The sequence below is a fragment of the Amblyraja radiata genome, chromosome 34 (assembly GCF_010909765.2).
Source record: "Amblyraja radiata isolate CabotCenter1 chromosome 34, sAmbRad1.1.pri, whole genome shotgun sequence".
Taxonomy (NCBI): domain Eukaryota; kingdom Metazoa; phylum Chordata; class Chondrichthyes; order Rajiformes; family Rajidae; genus Amblyraja; species Amblyraja radiata.
The window spans coordinates 18,268,781-18,285,632 of NC_045989.1; the positions used below are offsets into that span (position 1 = coordinate 18,268,781).

General features: G+C 47.5%; 1 protein-coding gene across 1 annotated transcript in view; it reads right to left on the reverse strand.

Annotated features, from left to right (window-relative positions):
- Positions 1-16,598, reverse strand: part of minar1 (membrane integral NOTCH2 associated receptor 1) — a 29,612-nt gene extending 13,014 nt beyond the window's left edge. The window contains exons 1-2 of the mRNA XM_033050149.1: positions 16,386-16,598; positions 13,746-15,882 (exon numbers count right to left, since the gene is read on the reverse strand). Of these exons, the coding sequence (XP_032906040.1) occupies positions 13,746-15,866 (2,121 nt within the window). The 5' untranslated portion in view covers positions 15,867-15,882; positions 16,386-16,598. The remainder of the gene's footprint in view (positions 1-13,745; positions 15,883-16,385) is intronic.
- Positions 16,599-16,852: the final 254 nt, after the last annotated feature.

Below are 16,852 nucleotides of genomic sequence, written 5' to 3' on the forward strand. Positions count from 1 at the left end.
AACCTCTCTGTACCAAAGCACTCTTTAATCTCTCCAATGCTACCAAGGATATTGTTGCAGAACCATGCATGCAGTGCCCGGCACACTTGCAATAGAGCTCTGCAGCACCATACTTGCATTTGCCCACCCGCTTTGCTGCACAAGTGGTTTACTGAACATGGTTTAGTATCAAACCGAGAATCTGTTGTTTCCACTTAAACTACTCTGATGAACTGAAATGAACAATCAGCTTTAATAAAAATGTTGTGTTGGAGCACATCTGACTGATGTTGCAGGAGGTTTAAACCTTACCGCTAGACAGAGTTTCAAGCACAGACAAGGCCCTTCAGCGTTACTGGCCCTGCTGGTGTTCAGGGTTGGAACAAAGCTCTTCCTATCTTATCCTGTATCGCACTATTCCTTGTATGAAGGAACAGCGATTTCATGTATGTATGTATCGCCCCTGCGTTCCTTGGCGGCTACATTTAGTGCCTTTATAGCAGTGGGGTAAAAACTGTTTTTAAGTCTGTTTGTCCTTGTCCTTGTAGATCTGTACCGTCTGCCTGACGGTAACAGTTCAAACAGGGAGTGTCCGGGTGGGAAATGTCCTTTATAATACTCTGGGATTTTTTGATGCAGCGGGAACTGTGTAAGTCCTCCAAGGTAAGGAGAGGGCATCCGACAATCCTCTGGGCGTTGTCAATGGCCCTCTGGAGCGCTTTCCTCTGAGCCGCGGTGCAGCTGGTGTACCATACGCATACACAGTATGTTAGGAGGCTCTCAATGGAGCACCGATAAAAGGACAGCAGCAGTCTCTGAGTGATGTTATTCTTCCTGAGCACCCTCAGGAAGTGCAGTCTCTGCTGGACCTTTTCAGCAGCGCAGAGGTGTTCACGCTCCACGTCAGGTCCTCCTCAATATGGGATTCCCGGAAGCGGAAATCCGCCACCCTCTCCACACAGTCCCCTCTGATAACTAATGGTACCATGTCCGTTTATTCTTCCTGAGTCTATTATTATCTCCTTGGTTTTTAAGGTGTTAAGGAGCAGGTTATTTTCTCCACACCACACTGTCAGCGGCTCCACCTCATCCCGGTAGGCGTACTCGTCCCCCCCGGAGATGAGTCCCACCACCGTAGTGTCATCCGCAAATTTGACAATGGTGTTGCTGTGGTGGGCGGGGATGCATCATGTGTTGTAGATGGTGTAGAGCAGGGGGCTCAGCACGCAGCCCTGTGGAGAGCCGATACTGAGGCTGAGGGCCGTGGGATGTGTGATGGCCCACTCTGACTCTCTGGGCTGCGACCCGACAGTGAAGCTATTTATCCACATGCAGTGGAGTGTGGAAGTCCCAAGTCCCCCAGTTTGTCCACCAGTTTGTGGGGAAGGATGGTATTAAAGGCAGAGCTGTAGTCCACAAAGAGCATCCGCACGTAGCTCGATGCTGGTTTAAATCGAAGATAGATACAAAATGCTGGAGTAACTCAGCGGGACAGGCAGCATCTCTGGAAAGCAGGAATGGGTGACGTTACGGGTCGAGACTCTTCTTCGGACTGAGGAAGGTTCTCGACTCGAAACATCATCCATTCCTTCTCTCCAGAGATGCTGCCTGTCCCGCTGAGTTACTCCAGCATTTTGTGTCTCACTATTCCTTACACCATGTTGGTGTGTATATAAATGCAAATTGCCACCACGTCAATCTCCCTGCCACAGATGAAAACCTTCTTGCCTTATAATAAATTCATAAGTTCTAGGAGTAGAATAAGGAAATTCGGCCCATCAAAAGTCTACTCTGCCATTCAATCATGGCTGATCTATCTTTCCATCTCAACCCCTTTCTCCTGCCTTCACCCCATAACCCCTGAGACCCTTACTAATCAAGAATATGTCAATCTCCACCTTAAAAAATATCCACTGACTTGGCCTCCACAGCCTTCTGTGGCAAAGAATTCCACCGATTCACCACCCTCTGACTAAAGAAATTCCTCCTCATCTCCTTTCTAAAGGTACGTTATTTTATTCTGAGGCTATGGCCTCTGGTCCTCGACTCTCCCACTAGTGAGAAGTCATAGCTTAGTTTGATTTTTTTTTAACAGTGAAAGTCAAAGGAACTTGTCAGGTTTGAGTTCTTCTTCTTGTCGAGTTCACACACAAGATTAGGAGTTACTCAGCCAGTGCTGAACACACTTCTCGGCATCCGCTTACTATGATGTCTGCCTTGGGGTGGGAGATTGCAACCTTCACGTGGTCTGCCCTGCTTCGACGAATGCAATTAACCTGGTGTGCACAATCAAATAAGATCAAATAGAACAAGTTGTCCTACAACTTTAGGCTGTGTACGCCATACGCAAGAAGAAGAAGAAGAAGAAGGAGATGTCTGTCTTGCACTTCTTGTGCTTCTTGTGCGTGGTGGTGGAAAGATTGGTGGAAACAGGGCCGTGACGTGAATGCTCTTTCCTTGACCCCAGGTTTGAGTTAATTCAAAGGGTCAACCTGTTCTCCGTCAAATCATGATTTACCATTACATGATCTCCAAAATCAACTTAGTGACAAGATATTTGGAATAAATTACCCTGTCGATTTTTGTTTTGTATTCCTCCTCATCTCCTTTTATTCTGAGGCTGTGACCTCTGGTCCTATACTCTCCCTCTAGTGGAAACATCCACTACACATCCACTCTATCCAGGCCCTATCCAGGGTGCATTACATGGGTTGGAAAACATTAGAGGGAAATGGGGTAAACAAACTAAAACAGTAGTAGCTTGTGTAGGCACCTTTGTCGGCATAGACAATTTGGGCCGAAGGGCCTGTTTCCCTGCAGTATAACTGTATGTCTCTAACTATCCTGGAGATAATGCAGCAGATATGAGGACCAAATGGCAATGTTTTGCTGGTGCCTGAAGAGTTATGGGCAATAAAAGAGACTTGAGTTGGCTGGGAATTGGCACTGGTGATCGGTGCCAATAGTAAGCAACTATAAATGGATATCCAAAGCAAGAAACACTTCAATGACCTTGCAGGATTAGCCAATAAAAATGAAAGTGCTGAGAATCTGCTGGGAACATGATTCATTCCACTCTATCAAAGAGCAATCTGTGTAAAAGCAGAAACAAAGGTAGTAATCACCGGACGGAGGAGAGTCAGTACGTCCGCAAGAGTCTCCATCACTCTTTGTGCTGAGATACTTCCAGTAAAGTTGGAGCAAACCTTGCTGCATTATCTGCACCTCATCGTCCCAAGCATGTGACACTGGAGTTCCCCTAGTCATAACTTCCCATAATTTCCTAGGATATAATGTGACATTAAAACTCCTTCCACATCTACGTTGAGAACATCCACACACTAATACTCATACCCAGACCCACTCACACATCCATAATCACACTAACACACAACCACACCAACTCACACCCACACCAATACCCACACTCAACCACGCTTTCTCCCCACCAACAGATGCATGCTTACATACACTCACTCACATCCACACCAACACACATCCTCACACATCCACTCACATGCAGTCACAACATCTGCCCACTCACACTCATTCACACCCATGCCAACATGCACACCCACACACACTAACCTACACCCGCACTGATACGTATTCACACCCCCATACATGCATACACACAGTTGCACTCACACCCATATACACACTCATACCTGCACAGACGCCCATATTCACACCTCACACTAACACACACACACCTACACCTCTACACTCACACCCATACTCACTCACGGCACATTTTGATGTGTACCTGAATGCATGACATTGAAAACTGTGGACTGAGTACAGGAAAATAGGATTAGTGTAGATAGGTACTTGATGTAGGACATGGAAGCCTTGGGCATGTTTTCATGTTGGTTGACTCCATAACTCTAATATAAAGAATGAGACATTGAGTTTGCAAGTGATGTAGTTCATTGCAAAACTGAGATGTTAAATCTAATCCAAGGCAACCTTGAAGGCTAAACAGGACACGGCTGTAGTTGATTGAGAGAACATATTGATAGTGGACAGGTACTGATTAGTATTTAAAGAGTTCCAGATCCAAGGGCAGTTTCTTCCAAGCAGTTATCAGGCAACTGAACCATCCTATCAACAACTAAAGAGCGATTTTACTTCGGAGTCACGTGAGTGACTACGTGAAGACCCCGCCAGCACGCATGCGCGACATATCATCTCTCGCATTGCGAAAACGACAGGCTGTTGGAGCTCTGCTTCCAACAGCTCAAGTTCAAGTTCAAGTTTATTGTCATGTGTCCCTGATAGGACAATGAAACTCTTGCTTTGCTTCAGCACACAGAACATAATAGGCATTGACTACAAAACACATGAATAAATAAACTGATAAAGTGCAAAATGACAGATAATGGGTTATTAATGTTCAGAGTTTTGTCCGAGCCAGGTTTAATAGCCTGATGGCTGTGGGGAAGTAGCTATTCCTGAACCTGGTCGTTGCAGTCTTCAGGCTCCTGTACCTTCTACCTGAAGGTAGCAGGGAGATGAGTGTGTGGCCAGGATGGTGTGGGTCTTTGATGATACTGCCAGCCTTTTTGAGGTAGCGACTTCGATAAATCCCCTCGATGGAAGGAAGGTCAGAGCCGATGATGGACTGGGCAGTGTTTACTACTTTTTGTAGTCTCTTCCTCTCCAGGGCGCTCAAGTTGTCGAACCAAGCCAGGATGCAACCGGTCAACATGCTCTCTACTGTGCACCTGTAGAAGTTAGAGAGAGCTCGGACCTGAAGGTAAGTTTTTAACTTTTTCAGGTCTCTTTTTTACTGCAGGAGGCGTTCAGAGCTCCTGCTGGAGGTCCGAGGTCGGAACCCCAGCGCCACCCGGCTCCCTTCTACAGGGACCGCCTGAGAATTGCGGGGATATCCGAAGCCGACCACAGAATCGCGGGGAAGCCCTTTATCAGGGACCGCGAGGGAAAACCCGTTTACTAAGCCAAGCCGGCTCCGGGGAAGCCCAAAACCAAGGGAGCATTCAAAGGGGAAATCCCGGCTCCCGACACCGCAAGGATCCCTGCTACAAGGTTCCATAGATGCTGCTGCACCCGCTGAGTTTCGCCAGCATTTTAGGTCCCAACTACAAGGGCCGTGGGGAATGCCGACCGCAGGAAGAAGCCTGGCTGCGGGGACCACGGAACCTCAGAAGACTGCAGGTAACCTGCCTTCCGAGACCGCGGGAAGACCGTGGGTAACCCGACTTCGGAGACCGCGAGAAACCACGGGTAACCCGACTTCAGAGACCACGGGAAAACCACGGGTAACCCAGCTTCAGGGACCGTGGGAAGACCACGGATAACCCAGTTTCAGGGACCGTGGGAAGACTGCGGATAACCAAGCTACAGGGACCTTGCGAAGAACACGGGTAGAACCATGCTTGGGGGAAACCTCAGCTACAGGGACCGTGGAAGACTACGGGCAGAACCCTGCTTGGGGGAAACCTCAGCTACAGGGACCGTGGAAGACCACGGGCAGAACCCTGCTTGGGGGTAACCTCAGCTACGGGGACCGTGCAAAAGCTGCGGGTAGATCCGTGCGTGGGGGAAACCTCAGCCACGGGGACCGTGTGGAAGACACGGCTAGGACCGCAGAAGAGCGGGTAGCCGGCGGCGAATTCAGACTCCGGCTGCCCGAGGAGGGTAAGAGCTAAAACAGGAGACTGAAAGGCCTTGACTGAAGTCAGGCCAGGAGGGTCCCCTCCGACATGGGTTCGTCCTCAGACGTTTTACCCATCCTAATTGGTCAGGGAGGGCCATATCAGCGCAGGTCTCCTCGAGAGCCTGTGGCAGCACCCTTTTCAGGGCTGCCTACAAAACTCCCTTCTGCGAAGGTGAATGCGAGGGGTCAGTTGGCAACTGACTCTGAACTCGGAAGCATGTCCGCCGGCTGGGAGTTACCATGCACCTGGGAATACATGGGTCCACATACACCAGCAGCCCTACGCTCCAATCAAGGACAGAAATCGAACCCACATCGGGGGCCTTTTGGGTTTACCATAAAACCACCGGTAGCCATGATGGTAGGTGGGTCTGGTTCTTTCCGAAACGTGGGGTTGTGGACCATTTACAAGAAGGTTGGATGAGATGATTTATACTGCACAGTACAAGCGAGACAGTCTAGGAATATGGCTGGAGTTGCCTCTTTAGGCAGGCTCGCTATTATGACAAATGAGGCCGGTTTATTATCAACAAGCCCAACTCGCATGTGCAGTATACACATTGAAATTTCGTGACTATTAATTCCCATGGGGTCAGCTTCATTCACAGGGCACCGGAAATATCTGAAATTTAACTGGATGGGGCAATGATACAGTTAAAACATTGCAGAATAGGCTAACTTCAGTTCCTAGGTTATTTACTAAATGAGTGCTTCGACTGCTCAGAGTTAAAAAAATATTGTTAAGAACTATCTGGATGAGATTAAACTCTGTATTTTGCTAAGTTAGCTGTATCAGCCACAAAACCCATTTGAGAAATTGGGTTCTCATCTGTCCAGATAAATTTAAGTTGACACCAATTGAATTTATTGATGATTGGGATTACCTTTAACTCTATTTAATCGTCTGGGACTCCGCCCTGAGGTAAGGGATTGGAATTAATTGAAGCCCGTAACAATACTGATCAAGCAACCTTCTGTTCATCAAGTATAATTGGCTTACAGCTGTGCTATTTAGGCCTTTGCACAATCAGAACTATACAGCATGCAAAAGAAGCAAGCACTCAAGTACCATGTGGTCATTGTTACCAGCTCTATGCTATTCCACTAAATCAGTAAATCTTCAATTAAATTACAAACTGATGCTATTGTTCATGATGAGAAATTGCTCATGCCATCTAGTTACAGATGTGGATGGGAGAGTTACCAATTCCTCAGTTACATGGTATCAACTACCTATAGACACTGGGTGCATTCTGTGGATTAAAGGTTTATGCGAATATGCCTAATCTGCATGCTCTAGTCCAAGTTGATACACTTCGGTGGTGGCAAATGTCTGTTTACATGGGTGCAAACAAGTCAAAATATCCGGTGATAGTTTACCCAAACCTCATTACGGTACACAATATAGGTGTTAGATCACAAAGTATTAAAATACATTGTGAACATTAAAGACCAAGAAGCTTGCATCCAGGCTCAATCACCAGTGGAAAATATGTGGCATATCTGTAGCATTGGTTACATTCTAGCTACACTAAGGAGGAATGTTCTTTTATGTCTTCCTCCATTTCTGCCTCATCAGACGGGTTTGCAAAATTCAGCAAGTTCCCACCTCGGGCATTTTTATAGTGCCTGCCGGGCTTAGCCAGTCATGGTTCCCACTGATGTGGGGAATGATAGAACCATATATGGTTATTCTAGACACAATTATTGGTCTAGCCGTGACGCGGGAAACCGTCCTCAGCATGATATAATAAATTATTTGACTTACAGAGACTGAGAAGATCGTTCCTGCGGCTGGGGTTGTTAAACCAACCATGAACGTGCTCGCTGCAGATCGCAGGGATAGCACCAAAAGATATCAATATTTCCTCATAAGGAGATGTTTTATAATTATATTACATATTCGGCACGGATGACTGACGTCTTGTAGTTCAGGCTCATATGAGGGCTTGACAAATCATGATGTCTAAAGTGCCATCTACCATACCTAAGTGCTTCATCATACTGGCTGAGAGGAGTAGAATCCACTCTGGGGGGTCACCCTCTGAGCTCTAGATTATGAAGGAAATCTGCAACTCGAAAACTCCCAGGCCTAGGGACGCAGAGATATGGGGTGTTAACGTTGTGCTACGTCGCTTCGCTGAAGGGCTCCAGCTACATCCCTGTCCTTAGGCTAACTCACTTATAAGTGGTTATGCTCATAGCCCTGCATGCAGCACTACGGGTCCAGTCATTACATAAACGTTGACTGGATAGGATGATTATATCTGCAGGCTAAATAACACTTATGTTATGACTTAGTCAAGCAGTATAGATCAGGGGCACCAGATCTCAAACTAGATGTTCACATATCCCATGAACCTTCGATTGTGTATGGTCACACATCTACACCAGAATGTTAGATCACTAGAGCCTAGAGGCTCTGAACTAGCAATATTGTTAGTTACATCTAGCGTCAAAAGAAGGTATCACTTCAGACCATCTTCAGGTAGTTATGGGTCTGGCTTATACAGGAGTAAATACTGACATTTCAAATCACTCCACCAAGGCTGTAACAACCTCAGCAGCAGGGTTAAGGAAGTTAGCGGGACCACATCCTAGCGGTTGCAGGATGGTCAATCTAGCAATTTTCCACACATTTAGTACTAACCCATTGCCAGATGGGGGGGGGGGGGGGGGGGGGTGGGGGGGTGTATTTACGAAATCTATGTTAAGTTCTGTTAATAGTTCCTCTCGGGTGAGGGAGGTTACTATTTTCATTATTCATGTCTGAATACGATAACATACTTTCTCCCCTGGTCAACTAAGGCAGTGAGTGAAGCATGGACTCGTTCCACGGCATGAAATCACAGATCTTTAAAATCTTCACGTAGTCACTCACGTGACTCCGAAGTAAAATAGTAAGATTAAACGAGAACTTACCAGTTTGAAGTTTGATCTTTATTTTATGAGGAGTTACGATGAGGGATTACGTGCCCTCCGCGCCCGCCCTCTATCATAAAGGTCAACTGGTATTCTAGTTCTTCTTATCTTACTATGTTTATTTCATCTACTGTTGTCTGTGATTTCCCACCGCTGCTTTGAAGAATGTCGCGCATGCGTGCTGGTGGGGTCTTCACGTAATCCCTCATCGTAACTCCTCATAAAATAAAGATCAAACTTCAAACTGGTAAGTTCTCGTTTAATCTTACTATTCTGAGCTACTAGCTATCTTTATTTCATTTATTCATTATTCCCTTTATCATGTTTCTGTACACTGTGGATAGCTCGATTGTAATGATGTGTAGTGTTTCCACTGACTGGGTAGCACGCAATAACGTCTTTTCACTGTACCTCCTTTCACGTGACAATAAAGTAAACTAAACTTATAAACTAATGTATAAGTTACAAAAAAAATTAAAGGCACAAAACTCCAACAGGACAAATAGTTCTCTGTGGCTGGCAGGAAAAAATAAACATAACATTAAATGCAAGGGGAGGCTTATAATCGCCACCAGTAGCAATAGGCCAGAGGATTTGCAATATTTAAGAACTCAGAAAGGCAAGATAGATATAAGACGGGACTGGCAAGAAAGATAAAAATGGACTGAAAGAGATTTTATAGACGTATAGAAAGGAAAAGACTAGTGAAGACAAGAGACAGAGATAGGTGAATGTATAATGGGGGATAAAGAAATAATGGAGGAATTAAGCAATTACTTTGCATCTGCCTTCGTAGATGAAGACACACAAATTTGCCAGATATACTAGAGAACCAAAAATGTACTGAGTGTTGAAGACACAAAGTATGAGGCGAAGAGACGTACTGGGAGAATGTAGAAACAAATGCCCCTAATGTGTCGGGAGTGGATGAAAAAGTGGAATAACATAGAACTAGTACTAGTGTGAATGGGTGATCAATGCTCAGCTTGGACTCAGTGGGCTGAAGAGCCTGTTTCCATGCTGTATCTTAAATCAAGAATTAAAACATGACCAGGATTGGGAATTAAATGTTTCATAATGCATAAGAAGGTTGGGAATCAGTGGTAATAAAATGTGAGATAAAGACAGTGAAAAGAAAAATCTTGGCTCAGAAAATCAGAAAAAGTGAGTTTGGGTGAAGCTAAGGAATGGCAAGGGGCAGAAAATATTCAGGCTTCTAAGTAGAGTAACAATATGTAGCAGAGTATAATCAGGAAATTCGAGTAGCAGATAACAAAGGTGATGCAATGGTCATGGGGGACATTAATCTACACAAATTTGTGCATCCAAAGTAGCAGCAACGGTGTGAAGAACAAATTCATGAAATATGTATGAGATGATTTTCAAGATCAATATCCTAAGGAATCAATGACGGATCAGACTATTTTTTATTCACTTCTGTGCACTGAGAAATGATTAATTATAATCTGCAAGCTAGGGGGCCTTTCAGAAAGACTGATCATAATATCATGGAAAATTGCAAGTAATTTAGTTCAAAAGGTCTTAAATCTAAACAGAGTGAACTGTGGCGGTGTGAGTCATGAGTTGGCTGTGGGGGACCTGGATACTGCATTGAAAGGTATAATCACAAACAAGCAGTGGCTAACATTTAAAGCAATTAAAGCATAGATTTCTCTTCAATGTACCATACCTCAGCTGGAAGAGTGGTCGAACAGTGGCTAACAAGAGAATGTAGAGAAAGGGTTAACCTGAGGAAAAATGCTTTACATATTGCCAAAAAGAGAAATAAGCCTGAAGATTGAACAAAAAAAATCAGAATTCTACAACAAATTGAGAAATTGATAAGTTAAAAAAGAAAACAGCAGATGAGAGTAATCTGGTGAAAAAAAGATTGTACAAGCTTTCATTTACATGTACAGAGCAATGATTTGCAAAAGGTAATATGAGTCACTGTAATTGAGCAACTAAAAGATATTAGCGCTGGTACATAAAGGAGTGGAGAAACGCATGAGACCAAAAGCTGATAGATCCTCAAGACCTGATTATTTGTGTCCCGCAAGTTTTTGAAAGATGCGGCAATGGGGATAATGGATACATTGGTTGTCATCTTTTAAAATTCCAGCGATGCTTGAACAGTTCCCACAGATTGAAAATAAATATAACTGCCTCATCAAGGGGAGGTAGGACAGAAATCAGGATGCTGCCGTGCATTAATCATAGGGAAACGTTGGAATCAGTTATTAAGGAAATGTCAGCCAGGTATTTAAGAGATAATAATAAGGTTAAGCTGAGTCAACAAAGATTTATGACAGGTATATCATGCATGACAAGTCTGTTAGCGTTTTCTGAAATTGTAATTAATAGGATTGGTAAGGGAAATCAATGCATGTGGTGCATTTGGATTTGCAGTTGTTGCTGCCTGATTTCATGTCAAATTCCCATCCTGATAAACGTCAGTACTTGCTGAACTACTTCACCCTGCATGATATTAGAAAGGTGACTAAACATAGTGGACATAACAAAGATTATAACCCTGAAAGAGATTCCCATATCTTGAGAATGTATATGTGTTAAAATCTAAATTCTGTCATTCACTGTGATCAGGTAAGAACCATATCTAGCCACTGTGTCCAAATAGGAAAACATTTGAATATAACATCAGTATTTGTTAGCCCCAGATATTCACCATTGCAAGACTGTGTTGCCATTCCGTTATAGATGATCTGCACATTAACCTGTTAGTGCCACCCAGGAGTATACTCGGGTCATGGCCAATAATGGAAAAAAAAACTAGGCAGTGAACAGGTTAATTCCATCTATTTGCCTTTGCTCCTTATTTCCACTGCCCTCACCCATTCTCACACTGAAAAATTGTCCAAGGTTTACAGAGATTGTGCTCCACATTTAAATTACCCACAGTTTGAAAGCACCTTAACGGTAATCTGTCATTGTGTTAAAGATAGAGACAAATTGCTGGCGTAACTTAGCGGGTCAGGCAGCTTCTCTGGAGAAAATGGATGGGTAACGTTTCAGGTCGAGACTCTTCTTCGGACTATTTAGTTTATTTGCATCTACCCTGTTTAATTCCTTTATTGTTTAAGGTAATCCAATTCAATAACACCTCTGCCTTATAAACTCAATGAACAAAACACGGCCTTATAGTATAACTCGCAAATCTTTTGCTTCATGGGGTGAATACCTCAAAGAACATTACTTTCTCCCACCACTGAATTCCCAAAACATTCACAATTTTAGCAGCACTATTTAGAAAGATGTTTAAGCAGGATATTTATATCAGCACTGCCACATACAAAAGTAAGATAGAAAGTGTGTGTGCTGCAACTATCAAAAACTCTCACTTTCTGAATCATTCACTCTTTCTTTAACACTGCGCTGGAATCTGCCGGAACTCTCACCAATTTTTTAGAGTGAAAACACAACACTCCTCGTCTACAGATACAGTGGCTATAGAACATACAGCAACAGTAGCGACCCACGTGACATTGCAGGTGATATTATTATTCTTATTTCTCTCGGTGACAGAGAAAAATAACAGCAAAAATATCACCCCCAGCTCTCCCTCTAAGGCATGAGTCAGCCTGACTTGGATGGGAGTCCCTGTTCCTTTATAGCAGACGCCAGGTCCTCTCATAGATGAACTAAGGCCCAGTCCAATTTCAAATTTAGAGGCCCCCAAACCAAGATCAAGCAGAGGCCCCTCAATTTTAGAGACCCCCAAATCAAGATCCATTTGAAGCAGAGGCATGAGGCCCATGCCAAATGGCACTCGTTGCCCCCCTTCTGACATGGCCTGGCAGACGCAAACCTATTGAACACTAGGCTAGGTGCATGGTGCCAATTGGGTAACTCTCACTTTGATTTCCTATGTTTCCTAATAATGTTCGCCATTATGTTGACTCCACTCCAACAACTTTCACAAGGATTCACAGTTTTCTTATTGGTCACTCCTGTGATGGTGGCCTGGATTAACACTGACTCTGTATTGCATCTTCTTCAATCTCTCACTGTTCAAACTGAAGACTGGAGTCAGGGTATGAGTTGAAGGATTTTGGGAAGAGAAAACTGTACCATTGGTTCTTTTCCAGCTGTAAATATTCCAGCTGCAACGGGAGCACAGCTCTGATCACATACGTGGGCAGTGATCAACTTGGTGCAAGTTTCAAATAGATATCTCAACTGTGGTTGATAATCTGGAAAATGGATGTAACGTTCGGTTTGTCCAGGTCTATTTCTGCTGATTCTGCAGAATGGATTCAATCTCCAGATGGGGCCACTTATCAGGACACAAAGTGCAGGAGTAACTCAGTGGGTCAGGCATCATCCCTGGAGAATGTGGACAAGTGATGTTTCAGGTCACGACCCTTCTTCAGACCTGACCCGAAATGTCACCTGTCCATGTTCTCCAGGGATGCTGCCTGTCCCGCTGAGTTACTCCTGCACTTTGTGTTCTTTTGTGCAAGCCAACATCTGCCGTTCTTTGTTTCTACACGAGGCCAGTCACCTACTGCTCCTGGTGCACCCCAAGTCTCTGACAGGCTCCAGGGACATTTAGCTATTGACAACTACCACTACTGGCCCTGCTGTTAACCAACATGCAGTGATGCCCAGTGATGCCAATATTGGTAGAGACTTGGTGTGAATGGCAGACATTGTGCCAAAGATGAGCTAGTGTAGTGGGGGCTGCAGGAACCAGGTACTAGGTGTGGTCTCAGCACAGAAGCTGGACTCATAGCACTAGATTTACAATTACAACATGTTTTAGTTTTGCTCCCTATGAGTGCCTTCTACCTTGCTGTCCTTTGCAAGCTTTTGCTAATATTTGGACTCATCACCAACCACCCCAACAACCACCCAACAACAAATAGCGATTGCCCATTAACTTGTGCAGAGTTTGGTCAGAGGACTGAGAAACTTGCACCCACCCATTGGCTCGGTGCCTGCACAATGGCAGTGTTACTAAAGGCAATTCATTCATTCATTCATTCATTCATTCATTCATTCATTCATTCATTCATTCATTCATTCATTCATTCACTCTGTGTTCCACACACTAAACATTTCCAGACAATTCCGAACCATCTTGCCCGACTAGTCGCTCATGGGGCGGGGCAGGACGGGGTGCAGCGGGGAGCGGTGCAAATACCTCTCTATGCTTGTGTTGCCAGTCCTTACTATCGGCGGTGCCCTGGCGCTTGGCGTGGCCCGGCTCACCAGCGCAGCCCAGCGCTCGCCAGTCCCGGGGCGAGTTGGCGATGCTGGCGATCTTGGACTCGGTCGCGCTGTTCTCCTCGGTGAGGGTCTTGGACGATCTCCGGACGAACAAACTTTTGCGCAGGGCTTTGACGCGGAGACTGTCCGCGTTGCTGTCGGGCGAGACTCGATCTGCGGGCGGCTCCTGGATCTTCTGGTCTAAGTGGTTGAGTTTGGCCAGGACCTGGGCTATCTCGTCCCTCACCCCGGATAGGCCCTCCAGCTTCTTCTCGATCTCGCCCACCCTCAGCACCAGCTTGCACACGCTGGCCTTCAGCTCATCGTCCGCGGCCTGGCTGGGACGGTGGCTCTGGGCCGAGTCGGTCTGGGCTGAGCTGGCTTTAGTCGGGGTCCTCTCGGGACTGCCGCCCTCCGCCTTGGGGAGCCGCGACAGCGAGCCACTGCTGTTGTAACACGACTGCACCAGCCCCGTCGACCCGCTCAAGCTCATGTCGTCCAGAAACCTGAAGATATCGCTGATGTCGTCGCTGAGTCCCTCCGACTCCTCGTCCGACTGCCGGACAGGCGCCTTGTCTCCGGGCTTAGGACGGGGGCAGCGACCGGGCCCCTGAGGCTGAGCACGGCCCCGGGCCGCTTGCTCCGTCTGGGTGCTCACGTTGGACGTCTGCTCCAGGCTGGACAGCTTGTAGCCTTTCTCCTTCAGCTTCCTGGGGTTGGCGAGGCCAGAGGGGTCGGCGGCGGGCGGAGGGAAGCGCACGGTCTCCTCCGCCTGCTGGAAGTAGCTTTTAGCCCTCTCCATGGTGCTGACGGCCTCTGCCGCCGCCGCCGCTTGCCTCTGGCGCGCCTCGGCCACCAGATCCTCCTTGGTCGTTCCCTGATACTGATGACCTTGGCCCTTGCCCTCGCTGAAATACTTCTCCCCGTCCTCCGCTTGCTCCGCGTTTAGGCTCCAACTCTTCAGCAGCCAAGGAGGCGGCTTGGTCTGCTTGCCCAGGTTGCGGGGCTCCTGAGAGATGGTGCTTGGGCCAAAGTAGGTGGAACCCTGCAGATCGTCCAAACTTTCGTGCTTGACGTACCTTTTCTCGTGGCTACTGGACGGGATGGTATCACAGTAGGGATTGTTGTAGGGCATCTCAAAGCTGCTGCTGAAAAAGGTGGAGAAGCGAGAGGAGTGGTTCTGGATGCTTGGCTCTTGGTCTTCATCTTCTGACTCCTTGTCCATGGACACCAACTTGCCCACGCAGGGCAGCATGTCCTCGAGTTCGCTGTTGAACACGTTGCTCGCCTCCCCACACGGGCTGATGGTCAAAGCTTCGTCGCTGGAATCAAACGCCCCATTCCTGTCGGTTTTCCTGGTGGGGGAATCTTGGTCGGAGTTGGAATCCTGCCCGGGGTCCATGGGGAAATAGGTGGACTGCATCACGCAGTCCTGGGGGTCCATCCCGTTAAAAGTAGGGGAAGCCTGCAGCCTGTCGAGCGAGGTGGTCCTGCCGTTATGCTCCAGCGTCCCCTCATTCCTGACCCCCAAGAAGAAGTTGGGGTCGGAGGTGCAGATGAAGCGCTGGCTGTCCTTGCAGTCGGAACTGCTGGGGCGCCTGGAGGCGGCGGGCTCGCCGGAGCCGGAGCCGGGGTCGTGGCCGCAGGCGTACACGGACGAGCGCTGCCGGCAGATATCGGTGTCTGAGCGGCACGACTCAAAGGACTCGTTCTTCCTCACCTTGTGCGGGTGCCGGTGGGGCAGCCTCTCCTTCGCCACCCCGCCGTTCATCTGGATCAGGTTGAACATGGTCACGATGTCGGCCGCCACCATGATCTTCTTGGACTGTGTGTTCTCCACGTTGCAGCGCAGTTTCTCCTTGAAGAGGGTGGCCGGGAAATTGGGGTCCAGGCAGGCGGTGTAGAACAGCAGGCTCCGCAGCTTGGCCAGGTGGGTCAGGTCAAAGCGGGCACACAGCAGCTTGCACAGGTCCTGGTAGGAGACCGTGCCGCGGTTCGCGTCCAATTCCTCCAAGATCCGCACCAGGAACAGTGAGTATTCCGGGGCTGCTTCCATTTTCCTCGTCCGCGATCTATAGATTGCAAATAAATTGAATTCCAACATTCCCCCAATGTGCTAGGCATCATGTTATCCCGGATTACAACTCCCTCAAATTACGCCTTTAATAAAATTAAAAAACCACACACACACACAGACTGAAGCAACCAATGCTGTGTTCACTCCGGCCTCAGCCTGAAATGACTCGGGGTCTGGAGGGTCGAAACCTCTCTCATTAGAGCGCCGGAATAGTGCGCACTGTCCCGAGATACTATTCAAACCCCAGTCACACGCTCTGCATTCATAGCCTTGAATCTATGCATCACATTCTGTGCAGCCTCAGCGCCTGGCACTCGCTCATGTACATCCCCAGTCCATTCCCTGTACCCCCCCTCCCCTACAGACCCCTCTTGCACGGACCCTACTCATTCCCCGCACATACCCTGTCCATACCGTTGCAGTTGCCCGAGCGCACCCACCCCTGCCTGCCTTCACGCCCCGATCCGGCTCCAGAGCCACCGCTTGCCCGCTACATACCGTGTGCTGTTTCCTGAACTCCTGCTTCGCGATTCATCCGTAGCCAATAACGGATCAATAACTCCCGGGAGGAGAGCCAGCAGCCAGCCGGTCTACGATGCTCGTCTCCTTCCTCTCCATCGCCACACAGTGCGCTGCTGGTGCCCTACGATGGGAACGCCGGACGTCGCTGCGAAGCCGGGAGCGGCCAGTCAGTTGCATGATCGGCGGGGGGAGCGGTCACAGGCTGGCGGGGAGGGGGAGAGGGGAGAGGGGAGGGGGGAGAGGGGAGGGGGGAGTGGATGGTGCCGACAGATTCGGGATCACATTGTTTCTCTCCCGCATTACGTCATTGACATTCAATGCAATGAATTGGCCTCGGGGAGAGAGAGAGGGGGGAGAGGGGATGGGGGTGGGGGAGAGAGGAGAGGGGGGGTCGAGCAGCGAGGGACAGCAATTACAAACTTTATTCCTGGAAATCCCAGCCC